A 21,363-nucleotide genomic window follows, 5' to 3' on the forward strand; every position below is an offset into this window, starting at 1 on the left:
TACTAAAAGTAAGTTATGTATTCTGTGCTATTGAGTTAACCAAGTTTTCCTCAGTTGGAGGCAAGGCCACTGCATGTGGTTGTGCAGGTTGTGTCTAGTTCGGGGGAGGAGGGGGTGGTCCTATCCAGCCCCTGCTGGCTTAACCCAGAAGAACAGGTACTCCTCTTAATTGTTCTACCCAGAGGGGAGTCTTTTTCTAGTTCTTTTTTTTTAATTTTTTTTTTATTTTTAAACATTTTTTATTGATTTATAATCATTTAAAAATGTATCAAATTCCAGTGTAGAGCACAATCTTTCAGTTATACATGAACATATATATATTCATTGTCACATTTTTTCTGTGAGCTACCATAAGATCTTGTGTATATTCCCCTGTGCTATACAGCATAATCTGGTTTATCTATTCTACAATTTTTTTCTAGTTCTTATGATAGTATCCTACGTGTTAGAAGTGTCATTGTGTGAAAGCATGTTGACACTTCACTTTCACTCATGTATTGATAGTATGAGGTGCCCCTTTTGCTTGACTAGGAAACTCAGCTCACAAGTTAAAAAAACTGGGGAAAAAAAAAAAGTGTGCAGCCTATCAGTTTTGGTAGGTGTCCTACTAGTACCAAATACAATAGTCCTTTTCCTTTAAAATCTCTGCCCCATTTCCTAGGCTCCATCTTTATTTCCCTACCTTCTTTGTTCATGTTAGATTAATTTTAGTGTTTAGTTCTTCTTAGTATTGATATAGCTAATAAAGTTGGGTTCCACTTTTAATGGATAAGTACAGGATTTAAAAGATCTAACCCCTTTCTAAGAATGTTACCCTGATCTGAACCCATAATATTTTAGTAAATCATAATACATTCTTTGAACTATGATTTGCTTTTATTAATGGAATATCTGTAAGATGTCTTTAAGCTACCTATTGCCGTTAATCCTGGCATGGTATTAGATTTAAAGGATTGGCTCTGGATTTCATGTCTAGATGATATAAATATCCTTAAGGCACTGAGAGCATTAGCTGCTGTCAACTGCTGCTTCTGGCAATCATGAATTCCTCATGACACATTTTGTCCTACCAGCTGTAATGCTTTCATCAGCAGTGTCCTCATTGCTAAGAAGGACACCCATATCTGAAAACCAATACATTTGTTTTCAACATTGATTATAATGATATTAACAATTTTCTTTGCATACATAATCTAATACAACCCTGAAAAGTAATTATTAGACCTATTTTATAGAGGAGAAAAACAGCAAGACTATCTCAAGTTGCATGCATAGGTAAGTATATACAGATAATATATACAGAAAACCTTGGAGTAAAAGGTTTATTTGCTATCTCTGCTTTGAAGCGTCTTTCTGGGAGGGATTGAGCTCCATCCCTATAAAAAGATAATAGCCAGAGCCCCTAGAGTTTGAATTCTGTGATGTTGCAGACTATAGCATTTGTATAGCTTAGAAAATGTGGTGTGCAATCCTTTTACAAAGCCCTAGGTCAAGTCTCACTTTAATCTCTCCCTCTTCTGGCCCTAGAGTCTACAACTTTTTTCATTCAAGAAGTGGTGATATTGGGGTGTTCTCAGAGCAGGGGGCCTGAAGAAGTGATTCCTCTGTTTATAACACACCCAACAGGAACCTGGGTTCATTGTGACAAGAGGCGCAAAACTTGGGGCCCTCCTGTGAACAAATAGCCTACACGTGCCCCCCTGCACCTCCAAATGGCTGCTAGGCAGGACCAATGGGACAGGGCTCAATATTGGAAGAAAAGCTGCAGTATTTAGTGGGGGAATTTGCCACCTAGAGCCTGTCTGGCCCATGCATGGTTAGGCCATGAGTGGTCTTGTAGACATGAAGGCTTTGAACCTCTTTTCAAGGGAAAAAAGAGATTCCATATGCCATTCTGGAGTAGAGAAGTTTTTTAGAGCAGTGAAAATACTTTGTATGACATCATAATGATGGATATCTATGTCATTATACTTTTGTCCAGCCTAAGGTGAACTGTGGACTTTGGTGATTATGATGTGCTGAAGTACGTTCATCCTTAGTTTAAAAAAAAAAGTACGACTCTAATAAATAAAAATAACGACTATGCAAGTGTGTGGAGATGGGGTATATGGGAAGTTTCTGTGCCTTCCTGTCAATTTTGCTGTAAAACTAGAACTACTCAAAGAAAAAAATCTTAAAAACAAGAAAACGCAGGGTAGACATTTTCGGCAAAATTTGGTCTCAGTTACATACATATATATGTGTGTGTTTGTTGGATTGTGATGTAAAATGTATTTTTTAGGTCAAAAAAGTTTGCAAGCCACTGTAGTTAAGTTACACTGGCAAATAAAAGCAAAAGTTAACCTCAAAAAAAAAAGATGGTGATATCTTAAAACTTCTTTGCTGATAAAGAAGGAATTCTCAGTAAGAATTGTACAAACCTAGTAGAGAAACAGCAATGTCTTTGAAAATTACTGAATTATACCATAATACAGAAACTTTAATTACCATAAAGTGATATCCATGAGGGCAGGAATCTTATCATTTAGTGTTGTTTCCCAAGTCTAAAAGAGTGTCTAGTGTAATGACACTTGGCAATTAAATGAAAGATTTGCTAAGCCAAATGCGTGTTAAAAGGGAAAGAGCACTGGATAGCACATACAGAGAGTAGATATTATGCTCACCTTCATTTTTATAAATAAGGAAAGAGGGTCCAGAGAGATTGAATTAGAATATGGTTTTTATAGATTTTATTTTTTAAAGAATAGTTTTCAGATTTACAGAAATATTGAAAAGGTAGTATAGAGAGTTCTCTTTACCTCATATCCAGTTATTAACATTATAACCTTCGTATGGTACACTTGTCACAATTAATGAACCAATATTGATATACTGTCATTAACTGAAGTCCATACGTTACTCAGATTTCCTTGGTTTTTATCTAGTGTCCTTTTTCTGTTCTAGGATCCCATATAGGATACCACATTACATCAGGCATTCATGCCTCCTTAGACCCCTCTATACTGTGAGTTTCTGTCTCAGGCTTTCCTTACTTTTGATGACTTCGGCAGTTTTGAGGAGTACTGGTCAGATACCTTGTAGAATGCCCCTCTAGTGGAATTTGGTATTTGTTATTCTCATGGTGAGACTTGAAGTTACGGATTTGGACGAGGAAGACATGGAAGCTAGGTACCATTTTCATCATATCACTTCTAGAGTACATACTATCAACATGATTTATTACAGTTGATGTTGACCTCAGTTGTTTGGCTAAGGTAGTGTTAGCTTTCTCTAGTATAAAGTTACTCTTTTCACCCTCTTTCCATGCTGTGCTCTTTGGAAGGAAATCCCTATGTGCAGCTCACACTTAAGGAGTCGGGAGTTGTGTTCCTTCTCCTTGAGGGTGGAGTATTTTCATAAATTATTTGGGATTCTTCTGCATGGGAGATTTGTCCTTTCTCCCTTATGATTAATTAATTCAATCATTTACTAATATCAGTGTGGACTCATGAATTTTATTTTATATTTTGGGTTATAATTCAATAAATCTTTATTTTGTTTCTCAAATTGTTCCAGCTTTGGCCATTGGGAGCTCATTCAGTTGACTACTGTGTCCCTTTGATATACCCCTATCAACACAGGGTTGTTTTGTTTTGAGCGCTTCCTTACTTTCAGGCTTGTAAGATGTTTAAGCTTTTTTGTCTCATGTATTTTCTGCTCCAATCCTAAATTACCCTTTTTTTCCAAGGATCCCTGTTTCCTTATATTGGAGAATGGTATTATAACCCAAGATCTGAGTGCTAGGTGTGCTCATTTCTACACAGAACATTTTAAAAACTGTCTTTCAAAGATAATTTTGTTAATATTGTATAATTCTGCTCCATATTACTACAATCTCTGTGAATAATTCAGCGTACCCAGAAAGCATTGGCATCTCATTAAGCAACAGTCTTTTCTTTGTGATATAGTTTAGACTTCTAGGCTAATCAGTTATAATCTAGTTTAAAGTGCTTGACTTTGAATTTCCATTAATTAGAATAAAGTAAAAAGATCCAACAATGTAAGCTGGATGTACTTAAATTACGGATACTTGATCATTTATTTCTAAGTACTAGCTCAAAGTTGCTGGATTTTTTTTCAGTGGAAATTTTAATGATATGTAATAAAGATAATATGTAGTTATTTAAAACATTATTTTTCAAAAGGTAATACATTCACAAGGTTAAAAAAATAAAGGCAATATAAAAAGATATACATGGAGAAGTCACACTTTCACCCTGTTTCCATCCAACCTTTCCCCCAAACTCTGCTATAGGAAGCCATTTTAAGTCAGTTTCTTGTGTATCCTTTAGTGTTTCTTTTACAAATACAAATATATTATTTTCCCTCTGTATTGCATATAAAGTAACATGCTAGAAATAGATAGTACTGTTCCTCTTTGTAGGTAATATTGCCTGATTATAGAACTATAAAATTTTAGAGTTGGAAAGGGCCTTAAATTTATTTATTAAAAAAAACTTTTATTGAGCTTCCATGTGCCAGGTAAATGCTAAGCACCAGATGAGTGAAATGACAGTGACAAGGTAATCTGGGGAAAGATTTGAACAGGAAACATTATGGGAGAAATCTGTTCTCAAGGAACTCATAGTCTGGTGAAAAATTTCTTTTATGAATCCCTTCTTTATCATTGGGCGGCCTCAGCTTAAACTGAAGACGTGCTCGCTACCTTCAGAGGCTGTTCTATTTATTGAACAGTTTCTGTTTTTGTTTTCCTAATTATGAGCTGAGGCGTCCTTCTTTGTAGCTTGTATCTCTTCTAGTCTGGGCTTTTATATCATGATGAAATGTTGAATAGATTTTTTTATGTCTTCTCTGAGTCTAATAATTCATAAGGTAGACATAGATTGGCAGTATAAGAATTTTCTTTCATTCAGCAGTTAATCCAGACCACTCACCCCCACCCCTGCTTGCCTAATGTCTTTTTAGGGCTTGAGTGATGAACTTGTCTTTGTGGATGCTGATGAAGGCAAATGATGGGTGAGACAGTGGGTCTGCAACATGGCAGTCCTTTCATGAAAATCCCAAATATTTTTTCTAGCAAAGATTAATGTCATAGCTAAATACTATAATATTCTAATAGTACATTAATAAATATCTAATAAAATCATCTTTATTTTACTTTATGATGACTTCCCCAGTCTTACAAAGCTGATTGCTCCCTACTCCGCAGTCTCATAATTTGTTCAGATTTCACTAGGTTGTATTTAATCTGTTTACAGGGTTTTTTACAACAGCAGGTTGAGTTTCTGTGAGCAGCAGTAATAGCAGTTATCATGACAGGTATCACTAATCATTGCCCATTTTGTGCCAGTCACTGAGCTAAAGCACTTTAATTTTATTTAATAAGCTGAGCACAATTCTATGATGTTTCACAGATAATGCACCTGTAAACTGAGGTTAAATAAAAGTGATGGAGCAAGGATTGGAACCCAATTCTTTTCATTCAAAAGCCTAAGGTCTTAAGTATTGTATTTTATTTACTTAACATCCAGGAGATAATTGTGTGAACAAATGAATGAGCCAATATCTTCTTGTTCAAGGGTCTTTTCACACCGAATCTGTCTCTGAGTAAACATTCTCATTTACCAGACCAATGTACATGTTGACCAAGAGGTCTAGACTATAAAGTGCAAATGTGTTAGGAGGTTGTTAAAACAAATGTACAAGGAAAACTTAGTACTAATTTCCTGAAAGTAAGAGTGCTGTGGGCATAGTAGAAGATCTAAGAGAGCCTACTCTTTAGTAAAAAGTGTGGTTATTGAGCTAAACAGGAAATGTATACTTAAATGTTCAGATGTTTTCTCCCATAATCTGTTTTCTGTTTGAATCTTTCCCCAGATTACCTTGTCACTGCAAACTCAACATAGTGATTATCACAGCAGATGTAGGCCAGATAAAAAGAGAATCATGCCTTGATTTAATTCAGTGAAGTAAGTCCATGTTTAAATTTATGATTTCCAGTATTATCCAATCTAGTCCCCACTGCAAACTGATTGTTTCCAATCTAGGTCACCTTTATTTTGGCTGTTCAGTGAATTAATTTTTTTTTATGAGAGTTGGTTTAGTAATGTGGTAGAAAAAATAATTTAATGAGTATTAAACACTAAACTACCAATATAACCAGAATCTCTTCCTGTTACTTTAACATATATTTTGCATAGTTGTAATCAGTGTGTGTACCATAATGAAGATTTCTTTAAATAACCAGTGTATATGAAAAGATGATTTGCTTAATCATAGGACTTTCAAGGTTTACCTTCTAAAGACTTTCACAGCTGAGCTGTTTTCCAGATTGCTGAGGGTGCTGAAGTGAAAGCAGTATAATTTATTAACTTTCCAAAATTGTACTAGACTCTTCACAGGTACATGCACAGAGTGGACAAATTCAAGTTATACTTTGGAGATAATATGCAGGACTGCTGATAGAGAATTTGTATAATGAGGGACAGGGAAGAGTGAAAAATGACTTCTAGGTTTTTACCTTGAGCAGTTGATTGGAATGGTGGCTCCATTTACCTGGGTTCGGATGCTTTCAAAGAGGTAGGAGTCAGTGAAGAAGTAGGAGGGAGTGTTGGGTTTAGGGGAGAAAAATCAAGATTTCCAATTAGGACATGTTAAATTTGAGATATCTGAAAAGGCATTCAAGAGGAAATATCAAACAGGTAGCTGGTAGCTGATTATGAGTCTGAAACTCAGAAATCTAGGCTAAGTTGGGATATTCAGTCAAATTACTATATTTTAAAGTCATTTGGAATAGTTTTTCTCTGTAGGTAGGACAAAACTTAGTACATGGTTTTGTTCATTTAGATTTTGTAATTGAGGAACTGCTATTTAAATATTGTTTTATAATTTTATGAAGTATTTACATGGCTCCAACATCAAATCCAGAGAACAAGAATTATTCAAAGTCTGTCTTCCATCCCTGTCCTTTTCCCTATAGCCTCCATCTCTTTTTAGATAACCATTTACATTTTTTGTTTTATCATTTATAGTTTATTATTTCTGCGTACACTTTTCTCTATTCTGTTTTCAAATCGTGGTGATGAAGATCACTCCGTATTAGTATTTAGAGATATGTTGATTACTGTCACTTTGTGGTAAGTTTTGAAATCGGGAGGTGTTAAATCCTTCAATTTTGTTCTTGTTCAAGGTTGTTTTGGCTATTCTGGAATCCTTCACAACTTAGGAAATTGAAGTCAGAAAAGTGTGAGTTAACATCAGCTCTTTGAAATCTGTTAAGGCTCATTTTGTGACCTAGTTAGTAGACAGTCTTTGTAAATGTTCCTTATGTATTTGGGGATGATGATCTTTCTATAGCTATCCATTTACACTTACTAATATTATTGTTTAGTTTAACTAAATTATTACTAATATCTGATTATTTAATTATTACTGATCTGTCAGTTACTGATAAAGGTAGTTAAAATTGTCTACTGTAATTATGAGTCAAATCCACCTTGCATTTCCCAAATTCTTCCTATGTATATTGAGGCTATTTTACGAGTTGTAGCTAAGTTCATGATTATTGTATATTGTTGGATTATTTCCTATATTATTATGCAATATCTCTGTTTATCCCTATTAATGCTTTTTTATTGTTTAAAATTCTCTTTTGTTTACCATTACTATAGCCACACTAGCCTTTTGGCTAATAGTTGCCACTTTTTTAATTCAATAAGAAAGATCTGTTAAAATAATGTTTAAAATAGTTCATACCCAAAACATCAGACTATACGAAATTTGTTTTACCATGCCTTGTGGCACTAAGGTCTGTTTTGCCTGACAATTATATTCTGTTTATACTTGTTTCTCTCTGTTCCCCTCTTAACTAAGATTTTTGCTCTAAATGGATTATTCTGAGAAAAATTATTTTTTAAAAGACTTGATAAGGGAGTATTGATTTGTGTTTCTTAAATTTTTTATGAATGAATGTGTGTGTTTCTGCACAATAGTCTATGCACATTAGCAACAAAAGTTTTTCATAGTTTATTTCTATTGCGTAGATACTGTTGAAACTGTGGTATAGCTGGAGTTGGACAGGGAACTGTATTTTTCGCCCCCACAAAACATCAGATTTATCGGTTTTAATTTAGGTAAATCTAAAAAAGTGTATCATTTTAGATGAAAACTTTTTCTGACTTGATTTTTTTTCTTCTCAGTGGGTATCTTAACTTTGTAGTGTGGAATTTAAGTGCATTTCCCCAAAACTGTTATTGGGAATGATTGTAATCTGGACAGTGCCCCTCTCTGTCTCTTGACTAGGGAGAGGCTTGGAGTCTGCTCTGAAAGCTTTCAAGGTTTGTCCTTTTAGAACACAGAGACTCAAGTGGTAAGTCTAAAAGCACCACTGGGCCGTGCACCTTCTCTGAAATATATTTAGACTATGTTGATCATATAGATATTTAATCATAAAGTAAAATACTTCCTGGGTAGGGCCTTTTAGTAGTGTTTTAATTTTTAGCACATTGATTATTTTTATAACTTACCAAATACAAATTTGAGAAAAATGAGAATGTTACTCTAATCCTACACATGAACGATTAAGATTAATAAGGCTTTCTTAATACAGCAGTAACAAGATGTAGTTTATATTTAACTTAGAACACTCTAGTTCAGAAAGGTAGGTACTGTAATTCAAGTAACATGAATTCTGCCTATTAAAAGGAGAAAAAGGGAAGAGGAGGAGGGTGCTATGGCGACAGCAGTCCTTTTTTTAAGTTTCTTCTGGCTAAGAATCCTTGAAATCTATGTAATATAAACCCTGGGTATGGAAAGGGACTTAAAGTGATAAAAGTTAAAACAATTTATAGTGGAAAGTTTAAAACTGTCACTTTCTTCTTTGGAGAATCTCTGCCAAGATTATAGAATTGTGGGCTCCATCCCTGGAGATCTTGATTTAGCTGATTTGGGGTGAGGCTTAGACATCTGAATTTGTTGTTAGTTTTGTTGAGCATTCCTAGTTGAAAACCACTCAGGGCAATCATAACAGTTTTGCTAAGGTTCAAACTATGTAATAAATGGATTTTTTGTTTCTTAATTCCTGTGTGGAGTGGAGTGAACATTGATGGGGTCTCTCTAAGGGATCTGAACTTAAGATATAGAACTGATAAAGATCGTGAGCAATAGGAAAATGTCCACAAAGGAGTGGTTGCCAGGTAACATGTTAGTTTTACATTTTCAATACCTTGGACATTAGCTATAAGCCTGAGTTGTGCCAAAGGGATGAGATTTAGGTCCCTTAAGTATAAGTTATAGCTCCCGTACTTGTCTTTGACTAGCACTTGTACATTTATTTTTGTGTGATCATATTCACCAGATTATAAATTGTTAAGTAGTCAGGGACTAAGTCTGCCTTGCTCATTGCTGAGCCTAACTCAGTATCTACCACATAGTAGGCACTCACTTGTTGACTGGTAATATATTCTTTTAAATTGTTGCTATAGTCTTTACTGTTAGTAGTAAAATTGATTTCACATTAATTTCTGGATCTCTGTACTTACCCTTATGGCTCTGTTTTTCTGTCTTAAATAACCAACTCCTATAAGAAATTTCTGGCAGAAATTATTGATGGAAACATTTCATTTTTGTGGTATTGTCAGGCTGCCACAAAATGGATGTTCAGTGACAAGTATTTCTTCTATACTTATGTTCATTTCTTCTGAGGCCAGTGTTTATCTGATGATTAAAAGAAAGAATATACTTCTTGGGGTGTTGCCCTATCTGTAGCTGATTTAATGGAAAGTATTTTGAAGAATCTTAGGAGTGCATCCAGTTTCTACCATTAAGGTAGGGTGTTCATGTTTGAAAAATTAACATCAACATAAAACAGGAGTAAGAGCATTTATGGGGGATAATTTTTGAAGCTTATCTTGTGGAAGCACCTGTCTTTCTCACCTGTTATTTGTTGCTGATAGAGAGAGACAGAGAAAGGAGTGGGTGGTAGTGGTGGAAGAAACCTATCTTTATAGACCTTTGCCCTGGCCTAGTATGGTATTTCTTATTACATTCAATTAGATAAAATTAAGTCTTACTCCATCTTTATTATTTAACTGAGTGAACTAGCTCTGTATCTGTCTAGTAACACTGGGAACCACTGTGGGGAGGTCGTGCTACATTTTGAGTTGTTCTCTAACAGTTCCAACTAGGTCCAATGAAGAAACCTAAGAAAGCAGCACTGGTCAGAAAAGTATGAGCAGTTAGTCTCCTGGGGAGGGGGAAACTGGGGCCTGATCCCTCTGCTAGTCTGAATGGGAGAAGGTAAAGCAAAATGGAATTAAATCACCAGGAATAAAGTAATAGGGATTTTGAAGTGGTTTGGGGGCAAGGAGATAGGAAAAGGAGCATGGGTCCTAGCAAACATGGCAAGAGGTCAGAGCTTATGTGGAAAGATGGCTGATGAATTTGAATAGTAAATATGTCTAATCATCTGTTTTAATGTTCGCCCAGTGTGGATTGGGTGCCCCTGAGGAAACACAACTGTCACCCACATTTGGGTGACATGGCAATCTATGTGTTACTGTTCTGTTCTATCTTGTGTGGTCTGTTTTTCTGCCACAGTTCATACTACGAATCTGTTTGTTTACTCATTCACCCAGCTACTGTTTTTTCTCAAATTGCAGGCCTTTGTTAGAAGAAAGAAAAGGAGTCATTTTTAAGTCTTTACTTTCAGGCCTCTGTGGAATAAATGAACACCATTCCTTTGTGTTCCTTGTATCCTGGGAGAGAATGATATCACCTGAACTCGTAAAGGTAAAGCTGACCCCTGAAGAGGAGGCCCGTTTGAAAAAGGGTGCAGAAACACTTTGGAAAGTTCAGAAGGAGCTCAAGCTTTAAAGTTGCTTAAAACTTCCATTCTGAATTACCATAAAAGAGATAGTAGTTACAGGATTACATACGTCAAACTTCTGAGTTAATTTGAATTCCTGTAAGTTGGAAAAAGGGGGAGACTGACTACTTTATTTAGCTCTTCAGCTCTTTTATTCGGCATCCAAATGTTGGATGATACTTATTTTTTATAGTTCCCAAGTGACTGATCAAAGAAGGTGTTCTGGTGCCTCTAATGTCCCAGTGCTTGCCTTTTATATTATATATGTTAAGTTGCCATCTAGTCAAAAAGGATGTATGATGTGTGTTTATTGTGTTTAGAAATTCTGATTCTTTTCATCAAGCATATGCTAATTGTTTCGTTCAGGCTGGCTGATACCTATGTTCATTTATATGCTATAAAAAAGCTGTAACTTGCCCTACCATGTAAAAATAAAAATAAGTATACACAAAAATAACTTCTTATTTAAATGTTAACTTTAATCCTAACACTAAATATTAAACCTTGCTAGTTTTTATTCTGATAATTTTTACAAGTAGATTTTAATTTTTTAAGAAAAGATCTAAACTGTATAAACTCTTCAGTGATGAGTGGGACCAAATTGGTCTTTCTTCTCTTGGAAGAAGTACAGAGTAGGCTGCCTGGCCCACTAAATATCTTAAAACATCTCAAATTAGAATGTTAATTCCTTTATACCTCGTGAACCTTCTAGCTGTCTCATTTTGACAGAGAAAATCCTGTTCCACTAGATGAGCTCTACAGGACATGTGGATCACTGGGTGGCCACAATCTTGGCTATCGAATCATTCACCAGGAAGACTGACTTCAAATGACAATAAATGCAGGAAGGTAGTGTACACTGTACCTTCCTCAATTGTGGCCAAACCATCTTGCCTAGTTAACACAAATTCTCAGGTGTATAGCTGGGCACTTGCCACTCTGTTCCTTTCTTCTTGACGTAAACAGTTATGGTTCTGCAAGGCCTAGAAAGGAAACAAATCCAGGCAGGAACTGGTAGGAGGGTACCACCCAGGACAGATTTTTTCCACAGAAAAAGTCACTCAAATCCCTGAATTTCAAATATTTGAAAATTTTTAGATTTCTATGTGGTATTATATCCTATATTGAGTAAAATTCATTTTAGATGCTATAAGATAAATAATGCTAAATTTCAACTCACAGTGGATATTATGCTTTACTAAATTAGAAGCCGAGCTTCTTATTAAGGTTTCATATAATTTTCTTAAAGATGTTCAATAAAGAAGAGAAATATTATGCAACAAATTTTATTTAGCATAGTCAGTCCCAACATTCAGCACAAAAAGAGTTTACAGAGGATAGAAAGTGCATTAATAAAAGCCAGTCTTTACCAAAAGAAAACAGAAAATATATTATTGATTCAAAATATTTTACACTTGAATGATAAACTGCAATAACTTATTCTGGGCACCTACTGATAAAAGAGAAAGGAAAAGAAGAAAAGAATTGTTTTGAGAAGAGCTCAATCTCCAGCTGATGTCAGAAGTCAGTAGAGGTCACTGAGACCGGCAGTCTTTCTTGCTTTTTGCATTAGTGCCCTCAGCTGGAACTGTTTACGGGACAGAAGACGTACATGCTGTGAGGGGGAAAATTTTTCAACAGTTTAGACCGGCTCTGATCCGGGCCCAGGCATGAACTATCAGACAGTTTGTAACCTAGATGGCATCTAAGAACCCTAAATCATATCAACTTTCTTTTGGAACCAATACTTCATTACATGTGGCTTTTTCAACTCACTAGATTGATGCTGGCAGGCTGTATTAAGGAAGGTAGTCTTCTAAGAACCTACCAAGGCCTTCTTCCCAGGGAAAGCACCACACTGCAGGACCTGGCTCAGGAGTTCAAGCTACATCTTGAGACAACCAAGATGCCAGGGAAATTTGTACTGTGATCCTAACAAAAGTTACAAAAAACTCTAGTAACTGTGACTGTTTGTCCCTACTTGTCTAAAAAAGGGGAAAGGGCAGGGATGATAGCACAAGGCCAGCTTTGTCCGCTGCCTAACAAACGGCACACCTCTCTTGCCTCTCCATGTGTGTCCTTCCCTAGGCTGTGCCACCCAAGCAGGGGGCCGTGTATACGAAGGGAGTACTCTCTTGAGTCCCAGCTATTCCTGTGCTTGTACCAGGTCCAAAAGTGCTTTAGCCACTCGCTCACGGAGAGTCAGGCAAGATCAGCAAGCAACCTGACCAGCCAGCCTCGCAAGTACACTGAAGCATCAGCAGTGGCTGGACTGAACATCCAAAGGGTGGCTGCTATTATTTCCAAGACCATGCTCTTCATGACCCAGCAGAGAGCAGTAGCCAAAGCTGGCTTACAGCTCTTCATGTCTGTACAATAACATTAAGCCTGGACTAGCCTTCATTCAGAAGGGTTCTAGTACCAGCATGGCAAGCCCAATACTTTGCAGGGCTGTTTGAGCTGGGAAATAGGTCTAAAATTAAGCAAGTCAAAGAAAAGTAACGGGGGGTGGGGGGAGGTGGGGAACCAACAGGGTGCGGCAGTCAGTGATTTCAATTTAGATGGTGTGACCTGAAAGAATCAACGGAAATCTGATTGTGCCTTGTGACCCACTAAGGCCCAGTAAGATAGAAGAATTACATTTAGCTCGATGCTGCCTTGCAGGGTGGGGAACTGCAGCCACTGTCCCACTTTTCTTCCCTTACTCAGACGATCCTCAGCCTTCTCGGTAGGTGAGAAGACACTGCTCACAGCCACTTACCTCACTTGCTTTCTTTTGGGAAGACAGAATTTTAACTTATCTCCTACAGAGAAACCCTCTTGAGTTACGGTTTTCAGACAGGCCAGCATCTCTTAAAACAAGTTCCAAAATCCTAGAAAGCAGAATGAGGAAGACATACCTTCAGGAAGACGTCCAGGTCTATTACTCCCCGCCTCAAGGCTTCTCCCAAGTAAAAGATAGTGTCTTCAATAGCATTTTCTTCTGCATACAGATTAAGGATCTGTTTGTAAAGTGGGGCTGTGGGAATGATAACTTCATCAATATCATTGTTTTCAGATTGATTTTCCATTTTCTCCAGAGCAGAACTGAGTTCTTCATCCTTCTTTCTCAAAAGTTCTATATTTTTATCAACCTCAGCCTGAAAACAGAACAGTCCAAGCATGATGAATTGTACATAGTTATCTGCTTGTCAGACATCTACAACTCAAGTTCAGAGAAACAGACTTGCTAATAAAACAACGCTTAAACAATTCATGGATGAGATTTCATGTTTCAAATATAACACACTAGTCAAAGTTAGAGGAAAACATGTGCTCTAACATGCTGAGTGAAAACAGCTGAGCACTTCTGGTGGCAGTGATAAGCTTGTCACTTAGAAGTGACAAATGATACTGCAAACTAAGCCATGAGACAAGATACTTTTCAGCCAGAGGTTCCTTAACATGAAAATCATAAAAGAGATCTTTTCAAAACAAGTGGGCACCTGCCTCAGAGGAATAACTTCTCCCAGCCTATACAGAGGATTCAACGCATAGAACTCCAAACACTTGAACTTTAGTCACAAGATACGGCAAGTGGTGGCTGCAGGCTCTGAACCGTACTGGTGTCACTTTCCTGAACTTTTGAAAATAGCTGGCTACTGCAGAGCTCACTTTACACTCTAGAACCATTTTGTTAGATTAATGTGTACATACAAATCACTTTCCCCAGCGCCCTTAAACATTCAGTAACTCTACCCTTTCATCAAAAATGCACCTTTACTGGAATAAATTCTTCCTCATGGAAATGAAGAGTGATGTTAGTGCTCAGATTGTGCTAGTGCCTCTACTTGGTCATTCAGCAAAAGAAGTCACAGGGCTGACTTACACTGATAAAAACGTGAGAAAGCTTACGAGCTAAAGGTTGTATACTCTATGGATTATTAAGTTAGAAGGACTCACTGAAGATACTTTAAATATAGTTCAAACAACGTTTGGAGACAAAAAAGAACTGACCCTTAGGCTTGCACCCAAGGCCTGCAGATTTTTATCACGGCTAGAGTTCTCTAAAATTCTTATTTCCTAGTAACTATCTGGTAATATCAAGCACTTAAAACAGTCTTCCTTTGGGTAAAACATTATTCCTCAGGGTGAAGGTGCAAGCAAAAATCCTCTAAATACATCCACTTAACAATCAAAGACCACATTGTAAACACAGTCTCCATTTTTAAACAAAGTTTGTTCAATGCCCAAAAGACATGTATAATTTTCTGAATTCTTTAACTATTCCCACAATGTTCAGGGTAACCAAAGTACATATAGACACTTGCCACAGCTACAATTCAATCTAAATAATGCAGCTATTCAATGAGTTACTTACTACTTCTTGATCTAAACGCGTAACCATCTCTTCCAGTTTCTGGTGACCTTTTTTCAGGTCTTCCTCTGTTCGTTTCAAGGCATTGAGCTCCGCCTGGGCACGATCCATTTCCTCCTTCATCCGCCATCTCAGTTTGTCACTGACTGCTGAGATGAGAGAGGCTCGGATGGTGTCCTCACTGATTGTGCCGTCCCTACTGGGACCTGCAGGAGAAAAAGGGCAAAAACACTTCCTCCTTCTGTTCTTTTCACAGAAACCATCACAAAATAGAACAAAATATAAGCCAACATTTTCAAAGTAGGAGGAAAGAAAAATTTTATGTTACATGTCACAACTTCATAAAAAATAACTTTAATCTGAGTCGATTCAGAAATACTTTCCCTGCAAGAGATTACCATTAACCCATATTTACCACTTTCTCAGTTTACAGTGCAAAACAACATTTTCTCGAGGCAGAGGCTATGTCCCTAAAGATTACAATTATTCTTAAATTGCCAACAAATGAGACAAGTTTATACCAAGGAAAGATTCAGGTCAAGTCCATTCTCAGGCTTTACTGCTAACCTGAAGGAGACGGGAACCTAGAGAAGAGGCCAGTAAGAAGACTGAGAACAGGCAGTTTCCCTGAAGTACAGCTTAACACGGCTTCCCTTCTGTAAGACTTTTACTCCTTTATCCTCTACCAAAAGAACAGGAAAGAACAGATAAGCAAAATTCTCTTCTGTTAAACTTCTATTTATTCTCAGATTCTTTACTATTCTCTCTCAGATGTACCTTCTTAATCAGTGTCTTACATAATTTCCTTGCACATTTCAGATCAAATAAACCTACCCCTCAGATATCTCCTTCGAAAGGCCCTCCCTTTAACATAAGTATGGATACTCTTTATGACTATCAGCGTTCTTCAGTTAGGGTCCTAAATCAGCAAAAGTATAAATGGTATTTTGATTTTCAATTATGTTTGATGATATTTGATACCATGTGGGGAATGATATTTAAACTTTATTGCTTACAGTGAATAAAGAATGATTACAGACTAACAAAGTATCACTTCCACTTTGAGCTGAAAATTTTTATCACCTTGACATTGAGTTCTACTTAGCAGGGATAAAAACTCTTCAAGTCAGTCTGTAAAACTGTACCCTAAGTCTCACCACTTATGTTCCCGTCTACTCTATAGGCCCCTTTCTGGTCCCAAGCAAGCTGCCTTCCTGCTCTCAAGCAAAGTACGCTTTTTCTAAAAACTGCACTGTCCAAACTACACCACAACCAGCACTAGACATGCTCTGCAGTGTCCCATCTGATCACAATTCTTGTTATTCTATACGCTCGTCTGGTCACTCTACTGTTTAGTATTTGATTAGTAAAGTTGTTTTCTCTCAGAAGCTGGTCCACACCCCAGATACACTTCGTGCTTTTCTGGGTTTTTATAAATGACACTGGGAGACCTTGGCATTCTCAGGTGTCATAGGTGTCGAAAGAGTCAAAGTCTAAAGTTCTGGGGTTTTCTTCCCCCTTCTTCTTCTTGTTTCTACCACAGAAGAACTTATGTTTTTTCTGACTTGGGTTCTGCCCTTCTTGCAAGTGAAAGTGGGTAAAGACAATATCTCCCACGGCCAGGTATTCCTGAGGAGTGTCCTTTGTCCATCTGCCCTAAGCACTGCTTTGTATGTGCTGAAAGGAAGAGCCCAGTATCAGACTCTCAGTGTTCACTCCTTCTCCCACTAAAGGTCTTCCGCTTTCCTGCTAGAAACCTCCTGCTGAGGAGAGCCCAAACAGTAGCCATCCTCCAGCGTCTACACAGAGGCAATAAATACTTCTGGTTGACTTTGAACATACGAATCTATACAATATATACTTTCCAGGATTCACTTCTGATCTTACAGAAATATGTCAGCTGTTTATTTTATATTTCTAAGAAGCAAAACTATTAACTTACAGTGTGTCCTTTTGGAATTCAGAGCTGTAAAGCAAGAGGGCAACAACTTGTCTCCTATGAAAACTGAGGTCTTGTTTTGCACATCCCTGGCCTCTTAATACTGGATTTTTCCAAAGTGTTCTCATCAATTTACCAGCTGCTGCATCACCTCCAGGCTCATTTGCCTCAAATTTTCTTACCATTTTCCTCTCTGACAACCTCTTTATTCACATCCTCCTGTATAGACACGAAGATGACGCCAGCAACCTCCCCAAATTCACCAATTCATATCTCCACTCATTCCTTTTCGTACCTTTGACTTTTTCTACCACTCCTGCTCCCAGTGAACATCACTCAAGTCCCAACTCCTTGCCCATCTCTTATATTCCAGTATACAGGCTGCCTGCCTGAGAGGTGGCCTCTCATTTTATCAGATCATCAGGACTTCTAATTCTAAAGGCCTCACCTACCACACCCTAACCCAATCCTCAGTCCTTCTGATATTTCTTAAAGCCCTAAGCCCTCTTTTGCCATCTTCCCACAAAGGCAAAACTCTTCAGAACATCTTTAAAGATTAAAACCACCAGATGGGAGTCTTCCACTCTTTTCTCCTATTCTGCTTTGGAACAAGAATCCTAACTCCTTTAATTATATGCCTGACTCCTCACCATTCAAAAGCACTCACCTCCCTTTCTCAGCAAGACAACTTGCTTTCCTCTCAGTATGACTTAAAGACTTAACCTGTTTATTTGGACAAAATTTAGGGTAAATCAAAATCTCTAGTTTCTTACATTGTACTAATTTATTAAGTCCTAGATGAGAACAAAAAGGGTTAACTTCTATAACAATTTAGAATTTTGTGCATAACGTGTAAGGGTATGTGTGAGCATGTGTATGCAGGTTGCAGGTATATGTGTAGAAATGTATTCTGCCACATCAACAGAAATGTGGTATTTTGTCGCATCAACAGAAATAGAAGTGGGTTTTTAGGTTCTGGAGGCTTACTCAACTGAAGTAATTTTTATAACTATCTCTGTTAATTCTCAAAGCCATTAAAAATCAAAACTTAATTTAAATTTAATTATGGACTAAACCCATTAAAAAAAAAAGAATTTAGTGCCCAAAGGGGATTTGCAAAACAATGGGTAGTGAAGATGGTGTATCATTAAGTAACCATTTTATAAGTCTGTATTAACAATAGGAATTTTAAAACTTGTTTCAAATAAGAATTTGTCTTATTACATCTTATATGAAATTTTGTCATGGTTCCTGTAAGATAGGACAATCCTTCTCCCAGAGATTGAGGACCCAAATGATATGGTTAGACATTTAAATACGTGGTCAATCATACGCAGCAGTTTAAAGTGCCCCGTTTCTCTGTATAGATGTCATCTGAACTAATACAAGCTAAAGGGTCTTTTTATAACTCGTCTGGATTTTTCACACACAAACACATCAAACAACTTTGCTGAAATTATTACATTAAAATGGATCAAGTTATACTGATCTTAAATTTTTAAATCCCTATTTTGAAAAACACCTTTAAATCCTGGAATTTACATTCTGTTTCGCTTATAAAATACATTAAGGCAAATGCTACCAATACAGCATCGAATAAGATCTTCCAAATAAGTCTCCAGCTAAAGCCATTAATACTCAAAACGGGAACCAAGCTGAGGCAGCAGTCGCCTGGCTTTCTATAAAGGTCACAGTTCACCTGAGGCGGCTAGAAATGCCAAGATTAGACCTAGTCCTCTCCTTGATCACACACAGACCTTATTATACAGTATATCTGAACATTTTGAATCCATCTACTTTCTAAAAAGAAAAGACAAATTGTAATTAAGATCTGAAATATGAACGCCAAGAAAAGAAAAACCCAGATTAAAGTTCAAAATTGAATGCATCACGACACTTTAAGAGAATGTTTATATAAACAAATAAGAAAAAAGATTTGGTAGAATATTCTTTTCTTCTTCTTGATCACATTTCAAACAAAAAATCTTTTTCCTCAAACGTCTTAAGAAATTTTAATATTCTTTATATCTGCTATAATGAGCCTTGGAGTAATAAGAGTTTGTGGCAAACTGCCATCCCTCAAGCCCTCACACACTGACCTTTATCCAAATAGAGTCAGATTTCAGAAGTGCCCTTCTACAATTCCAGATTAGCAATAATTGAAAAGGTAACACAGATTTTGAGAAACAATCCTAAGCAAAACTTCATTTAAATGTCAGATAGGATCCAATCACTAAACTTAATCCTTAGGAAATAAGACAATTTTTCTACTATTATGAAACCAATACTCTACCCAATGGATCTGATAATACAGTGAATAATTTAGGCCAGTTATCTTCAAAGTGCACTGATATATATATACTACCTGGTTTAAAACCATCTTTAAACACTTGAAGGTGATCAGTTATATTTATCTCCTAACAGTACTTAACTAATGGTCACTACTTCCTATGACTCAAAAGGAGCTCATTTATATTAGAGAATGCATGGTAACCCCAAATAAAAATACAAAATAACTAACAATGACTTTTCTGAGTTCACCTCTAACCAGCAAAAGTAAATCACTTGCCCCCTACAGCATTTTTACTTCCTGATGTTACCTGCTCAAGACTCACATAATGGTCTTTGATCTGGCATTTGTGCTACAGAGAAAACTGTGGAGCCTAAGCAATCCAAAATGGAAGCTTACTGACTATCTGCTGAGAAACTGGGTCAAGCCCATGTGGATCACTATCAAGCCCATATTATTTGCATTTATAATAAAAAAAAAATTGGTCAATCTCTGAAGTAGAAACATTTCAAACAACTATATGAGCAAAGTCATTCTGATGCGTGCTTTAAGCACAAACCAGGTAAATTCATTAAGCCGCTTACAAAAGGCTTTTATTTGTAGACTATGAATATGTAAGCTTATAATGCTTCTGTCCAGGCCCTGCACAGGCTATGGAACTTTCTTCCAAAGAAATCAGGGGACCTCAGTTTATCTTTTAAACACTATTAGAGCAATATTCTTTTTTTTTAATTGAAGTACAGTCAATTACAATGTGTCAATTTCTGGTGTACCACACAATGTCCCAGTCATGCATATATGTACATATATTTGTTTTCCTATTTTTTTCATTAAAGGTCATTACAAGATATTGAACATAGTTCTCTGTGCTAAAAAGAAACTTTTTAAAAAATCTATTTTTATATATAGTGGCTAACATTTGTAAATCTCAAACTCCCAATTTTATCACTTTCCATCCCCTTTCCCTAGTAACCATAAGATTGTTTACTAAGTCTATGAGTCTGTTTCTTTTTTGTAAATCAGTTCATAGTGTCTTTTTTTTTTTTAAGATTCCACATATGAGTGATATCATATGGTATTTTTCTTTCTCTCTCTGGCTTACTTCACTTAGAATGATGATCTCTAGGTCCATCCATGTTGCTGCAAATGGCATTATTTTATTCTTTTTTATGGCAGAGTAGAGCGATACTCTTTATTTAAACTCTGTAAAGTTTCTATAACCACAATCAATGAGAAAAAACCCTCACCAGGTTTACACTTAAAAATAAACACAGAAGGAGGGAGGGGTATAGCTCAAGCAGTAGAGTGCATGCTTAGAATGCACGAGGTTCTGGGTTCAATCCCCAGTACCTCCTCCAAAAATAAATAAACAAACTTAATTATTTCCCCTTGCCAAAAATAAAAGAAAGAAAAACACACAACACAAAGACAGATTTAAATTAATTTATGTAACAATTTAAGTCCTCCAAAGTGGAGGTTAAGTATAGACCTTTTTAAACAGGATACCAAAGGAGTAACTACCATAAAAGATGAAAGATGCTACTGGTGGGCGTAAGCACAAAGGCCAATTAATATGAAGGACAGTAGAATTCCATCCTTAAAAAATGGGACAGCATCAAAGTCATTCCCTAAAATTATTTTGTGGAAGAGAATAATTTAAGAATCTACAATGTTAAAGAACAAAACTGGAGGTGTCATACTCCCTGATTTCAAACTACACTACAAAGCTTCAGTAGTCAAACTGTATGGTACTGGCGTAAAAACAGGCACACAGATCTATGGAACTATTCAGAGCCCAGAAATAAACCCATACTTACATGGTCAATTAATCTATGACAAAGGAGACTAGAATATAAAACAAGGAAAAGACAGCCTCTTCAATAAATGGTGCTGGGAAACTGGACAGCATGAAA

At 36.6% G+C, this 21,363-nt stretch overlaps 2 protein-coding genes and 1 non-coding gene across 5 annotated transcripts in view; 2 read left to right on the forward strand and 1 right to left on the reverse strand.

The window, feature by feature from the left end:
- The window catches only part of LOC102530736 (L-lactate dehydrogenase C chain), an 80,509-nt gene that overhangs the window by 37,506 nt on the left and 21,640 nt on the right, over positions 1–21,363 (forward strand). For 2 of the 3 annotated variants that reach the window (XR_012076613.1, XR_012076614.1), the window contains exon 7: positions 10,659–10,788. Coding sequence is in view for 1 of the 3 variants with exons in the window: in XM_072969650.1 (XP_072825751.1) it covers positions 10,659–10,872 (214 nt within the window). In the remaining 2 variants the exon portion in view is untranslated. Of the gene's footprint in view, positions 1–10,658; positions 11,277–21,363 lie in introns of those variants that run through there. The other variant, XM_072969650.1, reaches the window with a different exon arrangement.
- On the forward strand, positions 1,565–1,694 carry LOC116282134 (small nucleolar RNA SNORA11). The gene has a single exon (XR_004191607.1). It is a non-coding gene; the product is annotated as a small nucleolar RNA SNORA11 (small nucleolar RNA).
- Positions 12,135–21,363, reverse strand: part of TSG101 (tumor susceptibility 101) — a 37,437-nt gene continuing 28,208 nt past the window's right edge. The window contains exons 8-10 of the mRNA XM_072969648.1: positions 15,225–15,427; positions 13,765–14,004; positions 12,135–12,479 (exon numbers count right to left, since the gene is read on the reverse strand). Of these exons, the coding sequence (XP_072825749.1) occupies positions 12,390–12,479; positions 13,765–14,004; positions 15,225–15,427 (533 nt within the window). The 3' untranslated portion in view covers positions 12,135–12,389. The remainder of the gene's footprint in view (positions 12,480–13,764; positions 14,005–15,224; positions 15,428–21,363) is intronic.

This window comes from Vicugna pacos, chromosome 10, assembly GCF_048564905.1.
Source record: "Vicugna pacos chromosome 10, VicPac4, whole genome shotgun sequence".
Taxonomy (NCBI): domain Eukaryota; kingdom Metazoa; phylum Chordata; class Mammalia; order Artiodactyla; family Camelidae; genus Vicugna; species Vicugna pacos.